Below are 25,035 nucleotides of genomic sequence, written 5' to 3' on the forward strand. Positions count from 1 at the left end.
AAAAAAAAAAAGAATACACCTTCCATTAAGGTGTTACAGGCAATGTTTGTAGATTTTGCAGAAAACACTCTTTCCGAATTTCTTTATGGAGACATACTATATCAATAGTGGGTATATCTTCCGCATGTTTCGGATATAATCGTTGTTTTCAAAAATTCACACGACAATAAAGAAAAAAAAGCTCGACAAAGGTTCTACAGAAAAAAAAGGACGAAACGACCAATGTTTGACGGGGAGAAGGGGTTCTCTTTGTGATCTCACTCAACACGATGCTTTAAACCAAATACAGCAGCCCATTCCTTTTTTTTTTTCTTTTACAGTCAGTGAGAAACAAAGAGCCACTTAACCCGCATGAGACGGTGAGTGACAATCGTACTTTTTTTTTCCTCCTTATCTTATAGATCACACAAACATTGTATGTACCCAGTGACATAAAAATAAAATGTCCTTGCTACTACACAACCACTCCGTAAATAGATGCTCCTGTACCAAACACAACTGCAACGACCCCGGCAATGAGGAGGATATATGTGCACACATAATTCACCACCCCCACCTGTGTCAGCCCCCAGTTCCCACAGTACATGCGGTAAAGAGCGGGCAAAGAAAACCCGAGGAGACCCCCACATAGACTACCGAGAAATCCAAAAACTTTATTTACTGATGGAATAAACAGTCCCAGTACAAGAGCTAAAAATGACATTGTCCCGCAAAACGTTATGTGTTTCCACCTTGGAAGTGTATTAATTTCCCAATGAAGAATGTAATAGCACGAATCTCGTGCAGGTTGAATGCTGAGGGCGAAACCGACGCAGAGCTTTATTACCATTCCAATGAAAGACACAGAAAGAAGAACATTATTACTGACATCATAAAGGAGTAAGAGACTCTTAGTTGCCTCTGAACCGAAATCGGCGTAACCAAAAAAACCCGAAATGACATAGACAATTAAACAAAATGACATGCTAAATGTTGCGTAGAAAGTCATTTTATTTACTGTTGGTCTTACCATTTCATCATAAATCTCAAGGCAGTTTACTTGACACAAGTATGCGAACATAAAGAGAGAAAGTCCTTGTATTGCTGAATTATCTTTATTCCAAAGTTTAACATCATCTCTTAATTTGCCATTTTTTAGACCGTTCTGTAGGGAATGTACAACAATACAAGAAACGAAGAAAAGTATACTAAAAATCGCTATCACCGATACATATCGCAAAGAATTAATACGCTTTGGTAAAGACATTGTAAACATACCTATTAGCCAGATGATAATATTAACGATTCTTTTACCCCCTGTCGTACGTAGGAAAGGCGGAAAAGACTCAGTAGTGAAGGCAGCATTTAGAATATCACCGATAGAAATTATATACGCAACACAGGTTCCGAATGTAAACAGCCACATCAGTCCGGCTGTTATCAAGTCCCATCCCTGACCAAAAAAATCTTTTGCCATAGCTTCATACGAATTAAGACCAGTCAACTCACGTGTCTCAACAAGTAATCGTATAGCATAAATTGTAGCTAATGTGACCATAAGCAAAAGTATTAATGAAAAAATAACACCACAATAGTTAAACGCTGAAGGCAAACTAATAACACCAGCTCCAAGAGTAGCACTAGCGAGATTGAATACTGTCGAAAGAAAGCCACCGTACGGAACCAAATTGAGCAATAAGTACATCACCCGCTTAAGTGAAAATGATCCAACATTTCTTTCCAAAACGACGTTTTCTTCGAGAAGCGGTGAAACGTAATCTCGAGCAATCACATCACAAGATTTACTTGTCTTCATCCTCACTAAAATAAGTGGACTTTAGCTACAAAAGAAAAACATTATAATTATAATTATATTAAAAAAAATAATAATAACAAATACATGCAAAGAAAAGAAAAATAGCTTCAAGATAAAGAAGAACATAACCCAGGAAAGGAAATTTCAAGTCGATCGCATCTAATTTTCTCCACATGACCCAATTAAACTACTCAGCGCCCACTCAAAAACCACTCAAGAGCTAAAGAAGCTGCCTTTGGCAACGACTTACCCCAACGCACTGGAGAATTCATCACTAAACAAGAAATTACAAGTGACTCTTTTATGACAAGAATCACCCCTTCAGTACAATGTAAAACTTCGTAAAAACCATCGGATAAATGAAATTCTAAAAAATCCTCTTCTTGACGAAAAGAAATCAGATAACATTGACGGGAACGATCACTATGTGTTGACATTGGATAAAAGCAAGTAGCACGAATATCAAAAATTCTCACGACCTCTTTTACCCATGGAAACCTTTTTAAAAGGTCACTTTTGGTAAGAAAAACAGCCTTTTCAAAAATTGATCCGGCTTCTATATAATAGCTTGGAGCATCATCTCTATTAGAAACAAGAAGATTTGATCCATCAGAAAAATGACAGCCAAAAAACTCGAAATGCATTTGATAACAGAGAACAACCACAGAGCCCCTATGCATATCTTTCCAAACAGTGTCAGGTACCATTACTTTGCTTATTAGAGCTGAAAATGGATTCAAAGAGAGCCTCTCACCACAATCAATACACAAATCTCTTCCACTCCTTGCACAGTGAAAAAAAGGTCCCTTTGAAAAGTCCTTGGAACACATGTCACAGGTATACCCAGGCTCGTACTCCGGCTCCAGATCTATTGGGAGAATTTCATAATACCGAAAAGTACACTTATCACACCCCTTCATACCACTAGCTGACTAGAAAAAAAAAAAAAAATGCGATAATAAATATAGAAAAAAAAAACATAAGCTGATTGCACCAAAAGGATACAGAGATACCCAGTATACATGAAGTCGCGACACACAAACAGCAAAAAAGAAAAATAAGAAGACATTATACCAATATAAGAAAGAAGGAAAAAAAATATATATTTAATTTATTAATGAACAATAATAATTAAAAATTAGAAACAACTAACCCTACTCTATCAAGAGAATCATAAACTCCAAATTCCAATAAAATCGTAACAAAGCGATTGGAATTATTCCTATCCCCCTCCCTCCAGAAAAAAGACGGCAGGATTATTTGGCAAAAAAGTTTAAGCCAAAAAGAGAGGAAAAAAATATCAACACATGTCGTAGACCAATATCAAAGAACACAGATAAATTACAAAAATCATATACTGCTGCATCAAAGCATCGCTAAACTATGATATTCAAAGACGAGGAAAAAAACACGATACGATCACAACGTCAACTTCACCCATCACAAAAAAAAAAAAAAAAAACACCAGAGCAAAGCCAAAAAAGAATCAAGCCAAACGCCAAAATAGAAAACGAAAGAAAACCAAAGACGCCAACAAAAGGAATAGCTCCGAAAGAAAGAAAAAACTCGATCAACACGTCTACCGCGAAAATACCGCCAGGGAACTCTTCCGGTTCACAGATCAATCCCCAGCGGGGGGAACCGAGGGGAGGGAGGGTGGGAGGTGCCGGCCGCGGCGGCCCACCCCGTGATTTTTTTTTTTTTTTTCGTTCCCGAGACCCGGCCCCAACCCAGCCAACCACCTCCCACGCCCAAACGTCGCGAGGCGGTTTCTCATGTGCCCGGCGCTTTTTTGCGGTTGCGGCGCGGGCGGTGGTTTTTTTTTTCTTTTTTTCGGGGGCATGATCGGGGAAAGGGGCGGTCTCCCCGGCACTTCCCCGCGAGGGCGGCGGGCGAATTTATTTTGTTTTTCTTCTGCTTTGACTTGTATCAACCGAAAAGTTGTGGTTCTGCAGAACGCCATGGGGTGAAGAATATTTATATATGACAATTTTTTGCCCCTTATTCTTGGGCAAGCGCGGGTGCATTTCTACGGATATCATTCGGATACTTTATTTTTTTTAGATGAATGTATTCGTTATTAGTGACTTTTCCTCCATCATTTTTTTTTTTTTATTGTTTGGCAATGACTTCTGTAATCTGAGCAGCCCTTTGCTTTTTTTTTTTTTTTTCTTCAGCCGGAGGGATTTGGTATAATACATTGATTTTTTCTTTTTCACCTTTAACCTTTTCTGACTTTTATTTTTCTTTTTCACCAAAAGTATAGTTAGAAAATGGATTCCTCTCCAGTGAACCCTTACTTGCTTTTTCAAACTGCAAATGAATTCCGTCCTGCTGATAAAGTTGCATACGCACTGAAACATCCCAATGAACAACAAAATATGAGAGGATTAAAAACCCCATCACAGATAATTGAATCTCACTCTCTTCTTCGGTCACTTGAAGAACTTCGACGTATAGTTGGGGTTCCTGTTACTCCAAGTACAGGAACTGCATTTAACACTCAACTTGCAGGGTCCTCATACAATTCTCCTGTAGTATCACCTGCTCCAATTTTTCCGGAAAAACATTCTGTAACTCTTTTAGAACATACGGAGGATTCAGAAAATAATCCATGGGACAATATCTGTACTGGAACAAGCATTTGGCGTTGGCCTGTAGAAGTTTTATATCAACGATATCACTTGTTACTTGCGATCGATTTTGGTTTTTCAACCTTCTCTGTTTCAGAAAAAGGCAAAGTCTTAATCGATCATGTTCCCCATGCCATAGAAGCCTTATTTGAAGTAATTGAAAAGACACTCCAAACACGTGAGCAAGAAGCTTTTATTATTAAACGTTGGGCCTCCTCTCACCTAAAAGAAGCTGAATGCGAAAACATTATGCAGCAAGTATGGAGGCCTTCAATTGATGTTTCTATAGTCCTCATTAATGTACCAAGAATGGAATCCGGAGCTCTTTCTTCGGTAATGCCAAATATATCATTCTCAGAATCAATGGGTATGACTGCTGTGGATACTGATCAGCCGTCTTTACTTCCTCCAGACGCCACGTCTTTCCCTGCTTTTGATTATGGTGTTCCTAATGATGCTACTAGTAATCCACTTTTGATTCCTCTCATGCCAAAATGTGATGCACTAGCATTACTACAGGATAAAACCTTTTTACCAAGGCTAGAAGATACACTAAGAATGTATGAAGAGGCTTGTCGTTCAAGGTTGGTTGATGATTGGCCTGACAGGACATTATTTTCTTCTATGGAGTATCTTGTACGTTTAATACCGGAACGATCACCGGAATGTACTAGTCTTGTTCTCTTTACTAACCACGATACAGGGGGATCATTAGACAGCGTTTCACTTTTAGAAAGCTCTGTTAGAAGAAAAAATATCATCTTATCTCTCCTCTTCTTAAGTGAAGCAACTTCTATCTACAATTCTCATACTAGTCCCCTTTCACGGTTTTTATCAACAGTGGGAGGTTTTGGTGTTCATTTTGATTACTGGCTTTCTTTAGCAACTCCACGGTTGAATGTGGATTGGTGCCGTCGATTTGGTGGACCACGTTGTTTGGCGCAACAGTTGTTTGTACAATTGGAAAACAAATTTCCCGTATGTTTAATGCGTATTTCACAGAATATGCCAACTACGAGTGTAGAGAGGTCAGGTGACCCTTATGTATTGTATAACTCTGATAACGTTCTGGGAGACTTCACACTCCGTCATGTAAAAGATGTAGTTCCAATACTTCGTTGTGTGGCAGAGGCACGTCTCAACCAAGGGTGGAGTGTAGTGATGAATTGTGACCCATCAATTCCTCATGTGGCTCAACTTCACGCACGATATCATCATAATCTTAGACGAGGAAAACTAACAATATTTTACGAGATAGAAATAAGCCATCCGGTGGTTTATCGTCGTGTCTTAGTATATGGTACCAAAGTTATTGTAGACCACTTTCTTAGAGCTAAAGGTGAGGAGAGATCTGTGTCATCTACTTTAACAGAAGCCAAAACTGGTTGGTTGACGTATCTTGTTATTGTAAGATCACAGTTACATAGTTGGATGATCGCAGAACAAGTAGCTCTACAGTTTCTCTTAGCCACAGAGCAGCTCAGAAAACCATGCCCACTGAAGGAGCTGCAGTTACTTTCTTCTCATGAGGGGATATCTGCTGGGTGGTTATCACATTGTAGCATACGTTCTATCGGATTTTTCTTCAGATGGAAAGATGATTTGCAATATTTCCTTGATGCTTACGGTATGATGCAGCGAGCAAATATCTCTTCTATTGCAGTAGTGGCAACTTGTGTTATGCGATCTGCTATGCAGAAACGGTACCGTCTTTTTGCTGATGAAGAAGGGGAGATATTTATTTATAATGATGAAAAATATCCCCGTCATATTGTTCAGTTATTTTTACTGAATGATATTTCTAATGAAGGACACGATATTGTTTTGGCTTTGGGATTTGAGTGTCGTTTTAGTTTCTTTTTGTCTACTGTCACTGATGAGATACATATAATTGAAAATATTATAGCAGATGTAGAGGAAGAGATTTTATCCCATGTTGAGTTTGGAGGTTCTGGGAGTACTAATTTAAGGCTTGTTGTGGAAGCGAGTATAGGTGATGCAAATGGACGGGCACTCCATCTTACTCTTTCTACACTCTCACCACAACGACTAGAGTTGGTGTCAACTTATAGTGAGCCTTTACAAGGAATCCGCAAAACTACTTTAAGAGGTGTGTCGAACCGAAAGATTAAGAATTTTCATTCACCAGTAAAGATACCGATGGTAAAAAGAATTCGAAATGTTCAACAACTTACTTTTCGTTGTTTTTTGACACCATATGTGGTAAGTCCATGGTTACTCTCTGATGCCCTTGTTTTTCACTGGGTGATTGGAGCGTTGGGAATGTGGAGAACTTTTTCTGAATCCTCTTTTAACTTCTTTGTTACACGGCGTTTGCGTGATGGTTTTCGTTTGCTTCACTGTTTGCCACAACGCAAAGCAATACTTTACGCTACACGATTATGTGATGGACAACATATTATAGAATTGTTTGACGTTATTGAGGCACCTCTAGCAGATGGTGACGCGGATCTAACTGCGCAGGTGATTATATTTAGATATGTACGCCCCTTTAAGTTTGGTATTTCTTCTTCTTATTGTCATAGCCTAACTTCTGATATTTCGGAGGATATTCAGATTGCCACAGTACTTCATACTTTCACAGTGCTCTCCTCTTCGTTATATACTACAACGGAAAATTTAATATCACCCAAAGAAGCTAGACGTGGGTTTGTGCAGCTAACACCGACACTTGAATCACTTCTGCCATTTTTGTCTACCCGTCATGTTCACACTATCACGTTATATTCTCTTCCTTCATTAGGTGAAAAAGGAAATTATGAGCTGCAGGAGGCTGTCATTCGTTTTCTTTCATCTTTGGGTGATCAATCAGCAACAGTTAGCGCAGATGCAGTACACGAAACTTTGCAGCAGAAAATGTATGGTTTAGAAAAAGAAACAGAATTAGAAAGTAATAATTTGCACGAAAAACAGTTTTTCTTTTCTTTGTTGGCACGACGAGAGTGCAATTACTTGACTTTTCTTCTTGTGCCTCGAATACCCAAAGAGATGTTGCGAACGAAAACAAATGGAGTAACTATCCATATCATTGCATTAGATGCAGCAGCTCTATACAGAGGTCTAATGCGGCTCTGTCTTCGAGCAGAAGAAGAGGAAATAGATGAGAAATTCTTACCTGATTCTTTAGATACAAATCTATTTGAAGCCATCAACAAGTTGCTCACTTGTTTTTCTTCACTTTATCAAGCCTGGCGTTTACTTGAGGAACAACGTGACAGTATGGAACGTCACGCATCAGAAGAAGCGGAGGTTGCACAGGATGTTGTTAGAGTTTTCTCTAATTTTCAGGACTATCAAAAAGAAGTAGATATTTCGCACCTTCTTTACATTCAGGAAAGTCAAATAAAAGATAATGAAGAGGCGATATCTCTTCGTGAGACTTTACGCTCACTGATTACATCAATAGTGCGTTCTATGTTCCTTCGACCGTTGTGGACTCATCCTGCTGTTTTTCATCAAGTAAATGAGAAGTTACATGACTTAAGAGGGGAAATCTCAGGCCAATTAACGACAGACAGCACCTCGATGGCATCTTCTGTAAGTAATCTTGAGCACCATGACCAGACGACGCTCCCGTTTCTTGTTAAAGTGGCTTTGATTTTTATATCAGAGAACGGAGAAGAAGAAGATTGTATGTGGATACTCGCACCAAAATATGGTCAAAATAGTATTAGTGGGAAATCTGCATCTTTGTGGTCACCCACTACTCTAGACTTACTGCGACGTGACTCACAGCGACGACTTATAATGCGTCTCTTCGTAAAGACAGCACCTAAACAGTTCGTAGACCTTTCTTGTAACAGGTACAATCCATCCATAGAGGTAATACGACGAATTCTTGGAGAGATGTTACATGAAAGAAAAGAATCTTTAAAAAGGGAAAAAGAAACACCGTCACTTTTTTTTACTTCAGAGTCCTCTATCTCAGAACTTGCTGCTTTATATAAGCAAGCGCTACCATTTGAACAATTACCATTAACAGTGCAAAGCTTTTTTAATGTTCTTGTCGCAAACCTTACGCGAAGTGTGGCTCAGCATTGTCTGACAGATTGTCTCAACTCTGCACCATTTGATGCATTGCGTTCCCTTGTCATGAGTGGGGCATCGGACACAACGACATCTGTTTCTTCCAGTTATGCATATGATAATAATGAAGTGGAAGATGTTGCCGATTTACGAGTTCTGGCACATGATTCTTCTTCAGTCTTACTTAACGCCTCAAATATTGATGGACTGAAAGAATTGTTGGCTTTTGCAGTTTCACCAGCCCTTCTAAGTGTTCCCTGTTTTGAAGCCGATTCTTTTGCGGTAGAATTTACACAACAATCAACTTGTAGCTACGCTGTTGATCCAACACAGGCCCTTCACGACGTTTTAACACGACGGTTGGCGGATGATTTTGTCTGTGTTGTTCCAGCGACTTCATCATGTTTTCTTTTCGTACCTAATAGGTATTATTTTGCTTCACGATGGTTACTGATACAAGTTAACGTTGCGAAAAGTGGTTCTTCACAAGAAGTTCGTCTTTTGTTTAATGAGCATGAATATGGTTCAGTTGTGTGTATGCACCTTTCCAAGCATCTCCGTAGACTGGTTGAGGCGAAAGTAAGGGAGGTTAGTCAGTTGCACCTCTTAAAGCAGCTACGAGATACCCAGAATGCAAATGATGAACTTATACCTGCTCATTGGGGAGATCAATTTCCTTCAGCTCTTCCAGGATCAAGTAAAACCAAGAGAGATTTCACAGCACCATTATCTGCAGCATTTTATTGTCTTGGCACAACCGTTTTGAAAATACCAGTCTACTACAAACTCCAGCATCAGTGCAAAAAAATACTTTCTCGTATTTCCAGCAACAGTTCTAGACTAGAACTTATTAATATATACAATAGAGAACAATGTTTTGTAGTGGCTGATGACGTTCAGAGAGACACCTTCCATTATATTCGAATTGTGTTTGTTAAGGATACTGCACATCCACCGTTACCGACAACTCCTTCACCTCCACTGTTTCCAACTGATCGTTGTCCATTGATTGTAGTACAGTTGTTTAGTGCCACGAAAAATCCTTGTGTGGAAAGACCTCTTCGTAGACTTCAAGATTTTTGTTTTTTCTTGGCAGTCCAGGAATTACAAGGACATTTAAACTATGTACAACACAAGTTTATTTCCGCAGTGGATCTTATCTTTCTTCAGTATCGTCGCCTTGATCCTGTTTCTGTTAATCTATTAGAGGTTGGTGGTGGTGAACCACTACATCCAGAAGATGTGCAGCTTGCTTTTGCATTAGTAGTATTGAGCCTCAAAGAAAATAAATTCAAGTACTTTCAAGTCCAGGATGAGCGAAACCCTCTCGTAAGTAATTTTCTAGAATATTATGGTTTATTAAAGGAAGAAGGAGAAAATACTGGTGTTTGTTCTTCTGAAAATGTAGATCTTCATGATGTTTCTTCCCTACTCCCAACGACGATGCTACGTTTTGTGAAAGTAATAGAAGGAGTAACAGATGTACTTGTGTCTTGTACTCTTCGTGTGTCTGGTGATTCAAAGCTAGTGGTGGAACGTTTTTTAACTAAGGTTCCTGAGGAACGGTACACAACTGGCGAATCCGAGGCAACATACCTTAAACAGATAGACGATGTTGTACAGGATTCGGTGTCACAATGGCGTTTTTTCTCTCTTTCAAAACGTTTTTCATCCTTATCATTTCGTCAAGTTTTACCTGCCGTAAATGAATTAATGCGAAATGGTGCTTGTGTTAGGTCCAGTGAATCCTCTACACTTCGTTTTAAGAACTTTTCACTTGACCGTGTTAATCCTGTAGTGTTCCCTTTTCTTATAGAGCGTATCGTGGGCGTTTTTGAACTCTTTTCACCTGTCTGTTTTGAGTGTAAACCTGACAACCCACCGTTACACATTATTGGTTTTCCGTGGCGGTGGATTGAACAGTTTCAGGGAGATCCATTAGCAGAACAGGTCGAGGTGTACATTACATGCGGCTATCAGGTAACACTTGATGATGATGATAATAACGATAATAATAATAATGATGCTGGTTTAGAAAAAAATATAGCAAGGGCTACGCATGTATTGCGGGTGACACATCCAGACCTCCCTGTTACAAAGGTAACAGTATTGACACAGAGTCCCTTGCTAAGGGAGCATGGTATCGAATTGCAAATAACAACAGAGGTGCGTCTAGTGGCGCACATCTCTCTTATAGGGGGTGTTACTGCTACCCTTTTTAATTTGAGAGACTCAGATATTTTGCTTCGCCTTTTAGGACATGTTATTGCAGAAGCAGAACAACATTCTGATTTGCTACACAGTATTATGATTCAACGAATGGGAATTGCTGCTCCATCTTACCTAACAGAGATAGTACTAGGAAGGATATGTTGTAATGATGAAAGCAACATGTTGCCAGGAAAACGGTTCCGTATTCACGGTGAGACTTACCCAAGACGTATCAATCATGTACGTTTTCCACCTCAAACTTCAGTTGCCGATGATGCATTTACTATAATTGTGGAGGGATTGTTTAATCGTGGACTTTGTGTAAACGGTTTTTTGACAATAGATGATGCGATCAAAGTGCTTTTTAATGAATGTCCTCAATATTCTTTAAAAAAGTGCCGACAGATTATACAAGAATTACTCAGGAACGGAAAGTTTAGGGCAGAACATCAGGGGTTAACTTGCCGTGTAGTGAACTCAAGTATAATTCCTGATGATGCATTGATTGGTTGTAGTTTTCGTAGACATGTTCAAGCGGCTCATATTCTTGTGGAATCACAGCATTCACGTTCCGGTGTAGTAGAATCTCTTCACCAATGTGAATCTCTTTGGTATTCAGCGTCACATGATAATTATATCTCTCTTGCAAAGTCTGTTGTGCTTCTCCAGAGACGTAGTAAACAGATATTTGGATCACGTGTGCCTGACTTTACTTTACTTCGTCGCTCGCGGTGGAGTCCATCGGATGACTTTCTAGACCCATCACTACCACCAAGGAGTCAACTGGGATCAGAGTATTGCCCTTCTGTTAACGCTGCCTTGCAATCCTACGTAGGGCATCTCCGGCGTCTCTTCCCTACGTCACGTATAATTGATTTGAATGCTAATAGTGCAGCGGTGTCTTCTGATACAACACTACTGCATCGATTTCGGTGTCGCTACGGAAAAGTAGTACTTCCAGACGGAAGAGAAATTCGATTTGTTCCTCATCTTTACTATGCACTGATCCCGATTGTAGATGTTCTAAAAATATTAGGATGGAAAGACTATAACCATATCTCAAATATCTCGCTCGTTCAGGGTGGTTTATTTATTGTGGAAATTGGATTTCAGGTGGCACATTTCGCTCTCGATGTTTTTATGGTCAATGGTGATTTACTTCCTACTAGCGTTTCCGCTCAGGCAGCAGCATGGTTTAGACAGAGTCTTAAGTTTAGTAGTGTACTTTACGACTTAACTGTCAGTCGACTTTTACATTGTGTGCAAATGTACGCAACCCTTCTTCCTGGTCAGTTACAGATTTCTGATGCTATTGAAAACCTTGTAAAGTATTATCCCCATCCTCCAAAAGATGCCCTCAATTTTGCTGCAGTTTTTGATGGAGATGAGATAGGCGTACGTCTAAAGCGAAAAATGGTTGCTAGAAAGCAGACCGAAGGTACTGATGGCAACACCGTAAGACATGTGATTCCTGAACAAGGTGAAGTGTTGCAACGGGAGTCTACAAGAGAGAGATACCACTATTGTGGGATGTTGGTATGGGCCTCATCACGCTTCTTCGTATTGCTTTCTACTGTTCGTGACATCACTACATGTGACCCTTCTGCTAATGGAGATATTTACAAACTTGCATTGCGTGCTAAGCGACTTCTGCTACAACTATTCCCAGAGAGTACACTGCAACAACAACTAGAATCAGTGTGGGAGGGTTTCCGTACTCCCATAACTGAGTATGGTCATGATGATGATAATGATAATAATAATAATAATAGCATTACTAATAATAATGATTGTGTCCCCAACTCGCATGATTTACAAGCACTGCAAGCACATGCTCTGAAGATCCCGCTCGATACTCTTCTTGAAACGTTTTTGCTTCTACGGTTAGATTGGAAGACACTACTGTCAAAAAATTATAAGGTACTTTCCACTACATATCTCCAAGATTACGCTATGCACCTCATTTTCTCTGAGAAAGGTACGAACAGAGATACTTCTTCCTCTCAAGATGAAAGTAGAATCATTTTGACTCTAGGACCATGTCAATCCAATCAGCAACATCTCATGGTTTTAGAGTTCAGTGATGGCCCCTGTGGTGTCATAAAGAGTGCAGCACTTTATCGTGGTGGAAACCAAAAGGGCATCGTGGTCAAACTATCAGAGGAAGAAACGGAGTTGGTTGAGCATACACTAAGATTGCTCTCTAGTGTAGTGTGGGAAGACGTGAGCTACTAGCTAATTTCACGCGAATAAATTTATTCTGTCCCATTTTTTCTTCTTAGTGAGCGAGAATACTAATGCAGTATGACATGTTTCGTGTCTGTTTCCATTTTATTACTAGTAATTTTTTTCTCGTTTCTTGACGTGACTCACTAAAGAAATTCAAGATCAAGAACAGATACATTGTCGTCCATTTATTATTATTATTATTATTATTATTATTATTTTTTTTTTTTGGTACGCTGTGAATTCTCATCATAATGGTGTGCTATAAGTTCACTTCGACTTCTCCAGGACAATGTTCTTCTTTTTTAAAAAAATTGTTGCTGTTTTTATTAAATTTTTTTTTTTACATATTGGAATTTCTTAGCTTAATATTTTCCTTTTTTTTTCTAAAGCGAAAATCGTGATTTTTTCCCGGCTGGACATTTGAAGGGATTATATGTTTCTGTATTCACAGCTGAATTGATTTTCTCTTATCAGGAATGCACATGAGGATAACAACTGCGGCTGCTTGTCGCTACTTGGCAGGCATCAATAGTAACGAGTCTCTTTTTTCTTTTCCATACTGAAGAAAGGTATGCACAGCGATAATGTTGACACAGCAATTCGTTATCTCCACTGCACTGTAATTCGGTCGTGCGATGGCAGAGCAAAAAAAAAAAAAAAAAAGATTTAAAAACTAGAGCAAATCGTAACCCCATCTATCTCATCCGACTCCAGTTATCGTACAAACAACCTCTGCACTTCCATCCGCTGTTCATGTTCGTATTACCAACCCGCAAAGAAAGAGGAGAAACTGTTGATGATCTTCGCTAGGTTCAACCCATACAAGAGAAATACAAGAGCCTACATATGCTTGACATTACAAACAGACCGGCCGACCGCCTAAGAGACAGACAGAGAGAAAGAAATAGAATTATCCTTCCTCTGAGGCATGTCACCAATAGTGCAGATGTAGGTTGCTGCGCTGACATTTACCGTTGAGGGCTTGTTGAGAAAGTGACCGAACTGCATCCTCTCAAGTATTTCATACCTACATAGAGAATAAGATATTTGGACACGGTAATGTGCTTGAGCCGCATCTTTTCTGCCATGATAACAAAGTGCAATAGGTGACCGCCTAAAGCCACGCTTCAAGGAAAATATGTGGTGTCTCATGAAGATAGAGAGCGCCTTGAAGAACATAAGGAATACCCGGGGGATAAGGTTATCCTTTTCCCTATCTGTACTTCTATCTTCCTGATATCATAGCTCTGTTGAAGAGGTGACCAAGAAAATTCAGTGGTTTTATTCTACAAGCTTGTGGAAATAATGTGCGACATGATGCGGTTAAATAAAAGAGAGTGGTAATGTTTTTGTTTACGTTGTTTTTCTTTGCCTATGATTTCTTTTTTTTTTTTTCTCTCGAAAGGTAACCGCATTGGGAGGTAGCGGTTGGGGTGATTTTCTTTTTCCGTCCTATCCACCTTCACCACCCTCCACGTGGAGGAGTCCGGTAGTGACGGGACCCCCCAAAAAAGACTGCTACTTTATAAGTAATCAACAGATTCGTGCATCATGGATTAGTTTTTATGATTTACATGGTTTAACGGTGAGTAAACGACTGACAGGTGTATCGCTCGGAAGGTAGTGGCATTAAGTCTAACTCTTGAAATTTTACTTTTGTCTTGTATTTTTTACCCCATAGAAGAAAAAAAAAAGAACTGAATCCAGGCGCGTATTCGGAAAAAGTGTGTGTGTATATGTATATATGTCAGTATCGAAAAAAAGAAAAGAGTGTAATAGTGGGTGGAATAAGTATGAAATGGAAAGACTTTTTCAATAATAACTCTTGCACCACAGGTTTGTGTTTGCTACTTTGAATGTCACATACTACTTTGTATCTTCCTTCTTTTCACCTGCTTTCTGCCAAAATGATTCTTCTAAGAGACAAGAGAATTAATATTCAGACACAGTGTCTTGAAATAACTCACTAAAATACATAGAAATAAACACCCAGATAAAGAGATCAAGGGAGGGACGACACAACATTATCAAGGTATGAGGAAAAATAAGGCAATGTCCTGCAGAATATTATTCGCGTTTCTTCTTATTCTGTGCTCAAGCGCCGTCCTCTCTCACGCCATGTCCTCAGAGGAGCGCGAGAGAAGCAGGGTCATACTCTTTAAAGAAGGGGTGACGACAGTTCCATTTGAAGATGATAATGGGACGACATATCAAAGAGTAGTCGATTCTTTCCGCGTTCCTTCCCTTATTGACGTGGATGGTGTGATGGTCGCCATCGCTGACGCCTGCTATAATTCAGACAACGACAACTCCTTTATCGAGACGGTGGTAAAGTACAGCGTAGACGATGGGAAGACGTGGGAAACACAAATTGCAGTAAAGAACACTCGTGTGAGTAACGTTTCTCGTGTGGTGGACCCCACAGTCATCGTAAAAGGGAACAAGATCTACATGCTTCTGGGAAGATTCAACAAGTCAAAAAAATACTGGACTCAGCACCCCGATGGCAAGGATTGGGAGCCTGTGCTTTCTGTTGGTGAGGTGAAGAAGACAACGATAAATGGCAAGGTGAATGCAACGATTACATGGACCGATCCTGTCTCACTAAAATCTATTTTCCCTAAAGAGATTGCAGGAGGGCCATCAAAGCAATTCCTTGGGGGTGTAGGGGTTTCTATTGTAACAACGAACGGTACTCTTGTGTTCCCAGTCCAGGCAATGAATAAAAATAAGGAAATCACCGCAATGATTATGTATTCCAAAGACGATGGTGAGACATGGAAGTTCGCAAACGGTATCACTGCGCTGGGTTGCACTGAATCTTCTATTCTTGAATGGGAGGGGAAAATCATCATGAACACTCGCGTTGATTATAGCCCCCGCAAAGTCTTTGAGTCCACAGACCTGGGGGAGACATGGAAAGAAGCTGTTGGTACACTCTCCCGAGTATGGGGGAACTCACCAACACGTCAAGGACCTGGTAGCCAGGGTGCCTTCATTCCCGTGACAATTGAGGGGAAGCGTTTGATGCTGTTTACACAACCACAGAATTTCAAGGGGATGTGGAAGCGTGACCGACTCCACCTATGGGTAACGGACAACAACCGTATATTTAATATTGGTCAGATTTCCGTTGATGATGAGAACGCTCCCTACAGTTCAGTGCTCTACAAGGATGACAAGTTGTACATCCTGCACGAGAAAAATATCAGGGCATACAGTCTTATCTTTCTGGAGCTAAAAGAAGAACTAAACTTGATCAAGTCAGTGGTGAAGACCTGGATCGAGCAGGACAAGAAGTTCTCAGACATTTGCACCCCAGTCGACCCAAAGACACAGGCTGGTGCAAGTGACTGCGGCCTCCCGTTCCCCACTGCTGGGCTTGTTGGCTTCCTTTCCGATGGGGGTGACAGTGAACAGTGGAAGGACTCGTACCGCTGTGTGAACGCTAGCGTGAAAAATGGTGAGAAGGTTCCCAATGGTATGATATTCAAGGGAGTTGGTGCAGGGGCAATTTGGCCAGTAGGTAAGCAGGGACAGAACCAGCGATACCATTTTGCAAACTACATGTTTACACTGGTAGCGACGGTACAAATCGTTGAGCTTCCGAAGGCCGGCAACCCAGTCCCACTATTGGGAGTGAGCTTGGATGAGGCTGGTGGCAAGAAGGTTCTGGGACTCTCATTTAACAGCGACCAGCAGTGGAACCCAATATACGGGAAGATTGAAGCCACACCTACCGGATCATGGAAACTGAACAAGGCATACCAGGTGGCACTCACTTTTGAACACGGAGTGGGTTCGATCTATGTTGATGGGGAGCCCTTGGCATGCTCAGGGGAGAAGCTTCAGTACGATACAAGGTCCCTCGTTGTTTCACACTTCTACATTGGTGGGTATGGAACCAGTGAACTGGAGACGGATGGCCATGTAACGGTGACCAACGTTCTCTTATACAACAGACAGCTGAACCAGAGCGAACTCAAAACCTTGTTCTTGGCCAGGGATCAAATTGCGAGGGATGGCACCTGGGGATTTGATGATTCTTCTTCTTCTGGTAGTACCGATGCGTCATCTGCGCCTGAGGAGGCGTCATTGGCGTCTGAAGAGGGATTATCTACATCTAAGGAGGTGTCATCTGGATCTGATGAGGGATTATCTGCATCTGTGGAGGTGTCATCTGCATCTGATGAGGGATTATCTACATCTGAGGAGGTGGCATCTACATCTGAGGAGGCGTTATCTGCATCTGAGGAGGTGTCATCTACATCTGAGGAGACGTTATCTGCATCTGAGGAGGCGTCATCTACATCTGAGGAGACGTTTTCTGCATCTGTGGAGGTGTCATCTACATCTGAGGAGACGTTTTCTGCATCTGTGGAGGTGTCATTGACGTCTGATGAGGGATTATATACATCTGAGGAGACGTTTTCTGCATCTGAGGAGGGATTATCTTCATCTGTGGAGGCGTTATCTGCATCTGAGGAGGTGGCATCTGCATCTGAGGAGACGTTTTCTGCATATGAGGAGGTGTCATCTACATCTGAGGAGGTGGCATCTGCATCTGATGAGGGATTATCTGCGTCTGACGAGGCGTCATCTGCTTCTAGCAAGACGTCATTTGCATCTCACAAGAGGGAAAGGTTGGGTATTTTGGAAACCGATGGATCGACACTCTGTTTTGGGGTTAATTGTTTTTCAATGATGCTTCTACCGTTACTAACCCTGGCTCTCGTTCTATTTGACCATGGTATTTTTATCTGAAGTTTTTGTAACCGAATATGATTGAATAACCTACATGAGATAATCTATTGTTTTTTTTTTTTTTCTGAACGCCATTTCACTCGCTGAGAAAAGCCAAACATACGCTGCTCTCGAGCAAGCTGAGGCACCGGTGTGAAGTTAATGTGATAATAATACTCAATTTGATTGTTAAAAGACCAATTAGCTTATACATTCAAGTTGGTATGTTCTTGGAACTATGTTTTCGTTTTTTACTAATTTTTTTCTATATTTAAAATTTAATTTTCTTTAATTGTTCTCTCGTTTTTTTTTTTTATTGGATGGTGTCTCTTTGGAAAGAATATGTGTTTGCTAATGGTCTATTCTTTTCTGGGTTGGTGTGTGTTGTTTTCATTTTTCTTTCACTTTATTGTTTTGTTGCTTTTTGCAGGCGCGAAGAGTTGCCGGCTGAACGCTTAGGAGGAGTTTGGGTTTTTTGGTTGTCTCTCTTTATTAGTGTTTAAATATAGTTTGCATGTATGTCTTTGGTCCCGTACTCTCTCGATCCGTGAGTGGAGTGCCTTGGGTAGACGTTTGAAAGTCTACATTCATCAAAATAGACCTAAAAAGGTGATGGTCACCATTGTCGACGGAGACGCCTTCTCCTAATGAATCTGGAGTGACTCTGTTTAGAGGATGGTGTGCCATGGAGGTAATGGCTTGACTCTTCTATGATTGATCGGGTGGCAGATCTGCGTACCTCTGATTTGCCACTGTTTGAGGCGCAGTTTTTTGATTCTCCTTCTATCGGTAGTTAAAAATGTCGGGTGGTATGCAGTTTATTAATGCTGCAGACGCCGACGAAGACAATGAGTGGGTCGATGGGGTTGCAGATGTCGTCAGACCAGAATCTAAAAAAAAAAAAATTGATCTCTCCAAATGGATCCCAAGACTCCAGAATGGGTGAAATTTGAGTCCTGGAGGTGGATGTTCGGGGTGATGTTGATTATTGGAGACAAACATCTTTACAGGTATAGGAAACTTTTGAGTCTTTTTATGATTGAATGGAGTTAACTCAGGTCGTGGCGAATCCGCCCCCACCATTTATGTTGCGCATTGACGCAAAAGTGTTGACTAATTTTCGTTCCGTTTTATTATTGGATGAGAACCCATCAGTGTCAAAGGCGCTCGTACAATCACGACTCTATAAGGTCTCGGGTGAGGCTAAAGTTTTTGCAAAGGTATAAGAGTCTCTAGTTGAGAAGGATACTGTCCAGGAACACAATAAAGAAGACTCGAAGATGGATGGACACGTTCAAGCTTTTTTAAAAATTTACTGCATTGGGAAAAAAAAATTCGTAACTGCTAATGTTTCTTTTTTTTTTGTGGAAATTATCTTTACTGGGCGTTTGGAAAAATTGATTTTATGATATTATTACTGCAAAGCCTTCCACTGCTCATTGATGTATGTGTGGGCGCATTAGTGGTTTGCAATAATAGCAGGGATGATTGGCGACAATATTTTTCCCTTTTTTATTATTATTTGGGGATTATTCAATTTTTTTTTTTTTTAACTTTGGAGGCAAGACCACTGAGAAGACAGGTGTGCGTGTGGCTAATATTTCATGTGTTGGCTGCAAGTTTACTCCTGCTGCTGGTGTGTCTTGGTAGCCCATACTCTTTTCTATCTTGTTGTTGTTCTTGAAACTGAGGTGATGATGTTGCTGAGAGTATTGCCGTTAATGTGTATGCCACTCTCCACGTCACCTTACTTGTTTTTTTTTTCTCTTTCCCTTGTTCTGCTCTTCTCTCCTCTCCTGTGCTGTACATTGGCAAAGCAAAACACACACGAGTAAGCAACCATTAAATCTCACATGCATCGGTTATTGTGCTCTGCACTACTGCTGTTCCTCCTCTGCTGTGCCTACGGGTGCGCTGCTGCTGCCGTTGTGAAGCCGCTACCGGAGAAAGGACAGGGCCCTTGGGACGCGTACACCGTCGCTGTTGCTCCGGGGAAACAAAAGGATCCGAAGGATCCGAAAACTCAGAAGAATACTCGGTCTCCTGTTGCGAAGATTCAGAAGGATGCTGTCGGTTGGGGACCACTTCGTATTCATGTGATTCCACGAGGTGTTGCCATATGGAAACAGTACTGTGAACGGAATCAGAATACCGAACACCCTTTTGGTGATCGTAAGACGTTTAATCTTGACAGAGATGCCTTCTGTAACCGAAAAACTGGAATAACACCGGAAAAAGCACTTAATATGTACAAGGTTGCTGCTTATGCGGTCTATCTACACCATACCCGCCTCTCCGTAAAACGTGTAATAGGAAACTTGACCTTGGATAAGAACGGTGGGAAAGATTTTAAAGAGAAATGCCCAGATGCCTTTGCTCGTTCTGAACATCTCTCCATGGGTATCGCAAATACTGATTTCGCGCTGTTTGTAAGTCTTACAAGATCGTACGAGGATCCCCGGATTTGCTCCAAAGGTGAAGATAAGCGTCCGATATCTGGTTTGATAAAATTGAATCCGAATGGTTTTAAGGACGCGAGACACTACATCCGTGTGACTGCACATGAAATTGGTCATGTACTTGGTTTTTACCTTGAAGAGTTCAAAGAGAATAATTTATTCCATGAGTACACAAAATACGGGAAGACTATGGGATCCTTGAAGACAGAAACTCTGACGGAGAAAGCGAAAACGCATTACGGCTGTCAAATTATTAATACCATGGAGTTGGAGTCTTACAAGGATAAAAACGATCTTTCTTGGAAGACATACCCACACTGGAGTCGACGTATTGCAAAGGATGACCTGATGAGTGCATACTTTGACAGGCCTTCCGGCATGTACTACACGGCACTGACACTTGCTGTTTTTGATTCTATGCCGTTCTACAGAGCCAATTTCAGCAGAGCAGAACCGATGACATGGGGCCGGAATGCCGGTTGTGGATTCCTTCACGAGAAATGCGTAGAAAGATATTCTCCAAAATTCTCTGACATGTTCTGTAATGAGCAAACTTCAGTCCTGCGTTGCACCACTGATCGCCTTTCCCTTGGGAAGTGCTCGATGAAAGAGCTTGAAAGTATTCCCGAAGAATTCCAATACTTTCGTAACAAGCGACATGGTTCCCCCTACGAGGACCGGATGGACTACTGTCCTGTCATTGAACCCACTTTTGAAACATCCTGTGAACTTGGTGATGAAAATAAAATGCCTGGTAGTATTGTGAGCAATACGTCACGGTGCCTAAAGGTAAAATCGCTGCATCTGGTTAAAAAGAAGGATAACGGTAAGGTCGAAGACATTTGTGCGAAGGTAAAGTGTGAGAACGGTATCTTGAAGGTGCGGTATAAGGGCAACAAGAAGTGGCACGAGTGCACCGATGAGGGTTTCATTGACATTGAGAAAGGTCCAGTGTTTGTTGGTGGAAGGATCGTGTGTCCCAAGTACACCGATTTCTGTAGGAGTGAGTCAGGGCCAAAGCCAAAGCCAAAGCGAAGAAAGACTCGTTCTGTCAGCACCGTCAATAATCCCTCAGCTGCTGCAACGCCTCTGCAGACGAATTCTCAGAGTAGTACAGCAGAAGCCCATGAGGGGAACCAGGGGCATGACGTACCTAAAGCAGAGAGGCAGCACGGTGGCCCAGAAGTGTCAGCAACTGGAGTGAATGTGGAACAGCAAGTGCAGACGGAATTTCAGAGCACAGCAATGGGAGACCTTGAGGAGCAGTATCTGCAGGAAAACGAGGAAGAAGAGGAAGAAGTATCAGAGAATGATGAAGAGATGGTGTTCCTGGGACTCGAGGAACATGGTGGCAGTGATGACAAGTCGGGTGTGGAAACTGTTTTTGAAGGTTTCAATACTGATGAGTATACGAAGAACGATGTACAACTCATCCTCGAAGAACTGGTTAATGGCACAATGAACTCCAAAAGCGGCGATGTTGATTCCACGGATTCACAAGGTAAGCAGGGGGGAAGAAAAAGACGTTTTCTCTCTCATGTGTATGGCACCGACAACACATCCTCAGGGGCTCGTATCATTGCTGGAATGACAGCGAATGGCCACATCATTCTTGGCTCGATCGTGGGTTTAACTGAAGATGAGGTGACACAGGTGCTGAATAATGCGCGGGCCATGGAGGATAAGAGCATTTATAGCAGCATCGCGTCCTCATACATTGCTCCTCTTACACTTCTTGTGTGTGTTGTTGCTGCTGCTCTTGTGGCCCCGTGAACTCCACACATTCCCACAGATGCAAGCTGTTTTGATTTGGACTTCTCTTTGAGAGCATATGCATCGGAGTCAGCAGTTCGTTTTTTTTTTTTTTCTTTTCTTCCTTCTTGTTGCATTGGGATTTTTTTTTTCTTTTTGCTGCTTTGGAAAATATGTTTTTGTAACTGCTAATGTTTTTGGGGTTTTATCTTTACTGAGCGTTTGGGAAAAACTGATTTTATGATATTCTTACTATAAACCTTTCCACTGCTCGTTGTTGTATGTGTAGGCGCGTTAGTGGTTTGCAATGATAGCAGGAAGGATTGGCGACTGTCTTTTTTTTTTGTTTTTTTTTTCTTTTTGCTGCTTTGAAAAATATGTTTTTGTAACTGCTAATGTTTTCGGGGTTTTATCTTTACTGTGCTTTTGGGAAAAAACTGATTTTATGATATTCTTACTATAAGCCTTTCCACTGCTCGTTGTTGTATGTGTAGGCGCATTAGTGATTTGCGATGGCAGCAGGAAGGATTGGCGACAATCTTTTTTTCCCTTTTTTTTTTTATTTGGGGATTTTTCAAAAAAAAAAAAATTCTTTTGGAGTAGGGTACGAATAAGTTTAACTGGAGTGTATCTCGTATGTCATTTATTGGGCGTTTCTTTGCCCCTTGTTTTGCTCATTTGTTTGCACCGAATATGTGTTTTTCTTTGTTGTTTGCTGTTTTTGTTTTATTCCCTTCAAGCATAGTATATATGTGCGTGTGTTTATTATGTAACTCCGAATGGATTGTGTTTCCATTGATGTGATACTTGCAATTGGGTCCTCTGTCTGCGGCATTGTTTCTGGTTTGCTATGGAAATGGTGAGGCTGAGTTGTGTTCATTCTAATGGGAGTATACACCGCCGTGAAGGGCAATATTGGTAACTGGGGAATCGCAATCAAACGACAGCAGAACAAGAAACACATTGGACAGCCCAATGGGGTGTGGAACAATAATGATGATGATGAAATGGGACAGTTATTTAAAGAAGAGGAAATAGAAGTATAGTGAACTGGATAATGGCTTTCCATATGCACATACATATACATATTTATTTATTCTGGCGCATTTGCATGTAATAGTATTTGATGCAACTGCAGTTGGTACTCTGCTTCCCTCCCCCTCCCACACATATATACGCACACATTATCTCCTCATTAGGATACTGAATTTCTCAGTTGTGTGTGTGACACCTTGTTTCATTCACCTGACAGATGTTGTGCATATGTACAGCCATGAATTCATTTCGTACACTATTACTCATCCGATTGCGGTTTGCAAGGACATTTTGTTTTGCCTTTCTGACGTCTGTGGCATTCTTGCAGATTGTGGTTCCAGGCTGGCTGGTAATCAGTGAGGGTTTGTTTAAACAATTTTAGGCCTGTTACTGCACTCTCTCGTTTGTTTTGTATCTCTGCTCTTTTTTTTCCTTTCATTGTGATTTGTTGTTGCAGAAGTGACGCTGCAATCAACAGAAAATCAAAAAATACAGTGAGAGAAAAAGGAATAGAAGAAAAAGAGAGAATGGAGTTTCGTTCAATTAGTGAGGAGAGTGACGTCACTGTTAAAGAACATAGACATGATGAAGCCATGCCTAGAGAGGGCCTAAAGTTAATGAATGTTGATCCACCTCCAGCAATGCAAACACCACTGTAGGGTGTGTGTCGACCAGGGTGAATATTTTACGTCACAGTCAAGAGAGAGTGTGTTACCGAGTGGGACTATATTCTCACAGTGGTAGTTAAACTGATCGACTTATTCCATTATTATTTTGAAAGCATAAACATTGTGGATTTCAATGAAAATAATGGGGTGGGTCTCTCTCTGTGTGTTGAAGGATTCGGTGTGGAATTGAAAAGAGCCTGCCCACCACAGCTATTGACATGGAAGACTGTGGGAAAGAGTTCTGCACAGAAAAAAAAATATAATAAATCTTCTTCTTGACTACTGGACCTCATCACACTCATCTCTGAGGAAAGGGTGAGTGGGGAATGTTTTGTATTTATGCAAACAAGTAGAGGTGATATTTCTGTGGCGAATTGCTTAGGAATGGCCTGGAGAAATCTTTTGGTGATCGTGCAGGGGTCATTTGGGAACCCACACAATGTGCACGGATTGGATCGCCTTGAATCAAGAGGTCCTTTTCTATTTCATAATGCCTCTTCTGCCAACCGATGAGTCATAGTGGTAAAGAAGATCACCCAATGTTTGCGTAATTCCCTTTTGGGATGGGCGTGTTTGCTTGAAATAAACTTTCACTCCAAAAAGAAGGGGCATTTCCATGATTTTAGCGAAGAAGAATGGCGCACCCCCAAAGCCTGTTGAGGGTTTGCGTTTTTCCTTTCCCATCTCTCTACAAACGGATGGGCATGGATCCAGATATACAACTATTGCTCTCTTTTCCCTTTTCGGGACTACAGAGTAATGCCCTAACCCATTTAACGTTGTGTCCACTCTACGGTGTGTGTGTGGGCATATTCTTTTCCACATTGCAATAGAAGCAACAATGCCGCTGCTCTACGATGGTGTAACTCCTTTGGTGTAGTTTGTATTTTTCACTTGGGTTGTGTTTTCTTGCACGCAGGGTGTGATGCAAAATAAAATAAAGTTTATGTTCCTCTTTTTGTGAATAGTCATTGTTGTTGTTCTTTTTTGCTTTACTGCACACTGGTGATGATGAGAGTAGTAGTATTGAGGCAACGCAGAGACGAAAGTGTGTGTTGTCTATTGCACTGTCGCCTCTCTTGCAGTGGTTTTCTCTAGTGCCTGAAGGGGAAAGGAGGGGAGATGGTGAACCCACCAAGAGACCCTTTGTTAGTGTTAACATTTTTCTGCATGATGGAAAGGGAATGGGATTGTTTCTTTGTTGCTTCTTTTGATACAGGACAGTAAAGAAAGCATTGTCAAAGAAAATCAACTGGACAACCCGTTGGAACGATGTGGATGAAATCAAAACAACAAAAGCGAATGAAACTGTGTTTGTGGGATGTATTGCAGTGTTGTTCCTCAGTGGAGAGTGGTGTTGCACGCATTCTGTGTCCACCCAAACATGAACATGTACTTGATATCTGCGTTGTGGTGAATAAAGGAGTCTTCTTCACTGCTGATTGAGTATTGATACTGGAGTG

General features: G+C 41.0%; 5 protein-coding genes across 5 annotated transcripts; all 5 read right to left on the minus strand.

The window, feature by feature from the left end:
• Positions 1–454: 454 nt before the first annotated feature.
• Positions 455–1,795, minus strand: TM35_000252400 (putative amino acid transporter PAT4; the record flags this gene model as incomplete). The annotated part of the gene is made up of 1 exon (XM_029027831.1): positions 455–1,795. The coding sequence occupies one exon, from the start codon at positions 1,793–1,795 to the stop codon at positions 455–457; it is 1,341 nt and encodes a 446-aa protein (XP_028881010.1).
• A 191-nt stretch (positions 1,796–1,986) lies between these two features.
• TM35_000252410 (uncharacterized protein) lies at positions 1,987–2,715 on the minus strand (the record flags this gene model as incomplete). Its single annotated transcript, XM_029027832.1, has 1 exon — positions 1,987–2,715. The coding sequence occupies one exon, from the start codon at positions 2,713–2,715 to the stop codon at positions 1,987–1,989; it is 729 nt and encodes a 242-aa protein (XP_028881011.1).
• Positions 2,716–22,512: 19,797 nt separating this feature from the next.
• Positions 22,513–22,938, minus strand: TM35_000252420 (uncharacterized protein; the record flags this gene model as incomplete). The annotated part of the gene is made up of 1 exon (XM_029027833.1): positions 22,513–22,938. One exon carries the CDS (start codon positions 22,936–22,938, stop codon positions 22,513–22,515), a length of 426 nt encoding a protein of 141 aa, XP_028881012.1.
• A 225-nt stretch (positions 22,939–23,163) lies between these two features.
• TM35_000252430 (uncharacterized protein) lies at positions 23,164–23,499 on the minus strand (the record flags this gene model as incomplete). The annotated part of the gene is made up of 1 exon (XM_029027834.1): positions 23,164–23,499. The coding sequence occupies one exon, from the start codon at positions 23,497–23,499 to the stop codon at positions 23,164–23,166; it is 336 nt and encodes a 111-aa protein (XP_028881013.1).
• Positions 23,500–24,362: 863 nt separating this feature from the next.
• Positions 24,363–24,734, minus strand: TM35_000252440 (uncharacterized protein; the record flags this gene model as incomplete). Its single annotated transcript, XM_029027835.1, has 1 exon — positions 24,363–24,734. The coding sequence occupies one exon, from the start codon at positions 24,732–24,734 to the stop codon at positions 24,363–24,365; it is 372 nt and encodes a 123-aa protein (XP_028881014.1).
• Between the last annotated feature and the right edge of the window lie 301 nt (positions 24,735–25,035).

The sequence above is a fragment of the Trypanosoma theileri genome (genome assembly GCF_002087225.1).
Source record: "Trypanosoma theileri isolate Edinburgh chromosome Unknown TM35_Tth_25_V1, whole genome shotgun sequence".
Lineage (NCBI taxonomy): Eukaryota > Euglenozoa > Kinetoplastea > Trypanosomatida > Trypanosomatidae > Trypanosoma > Trypanosoma theileri.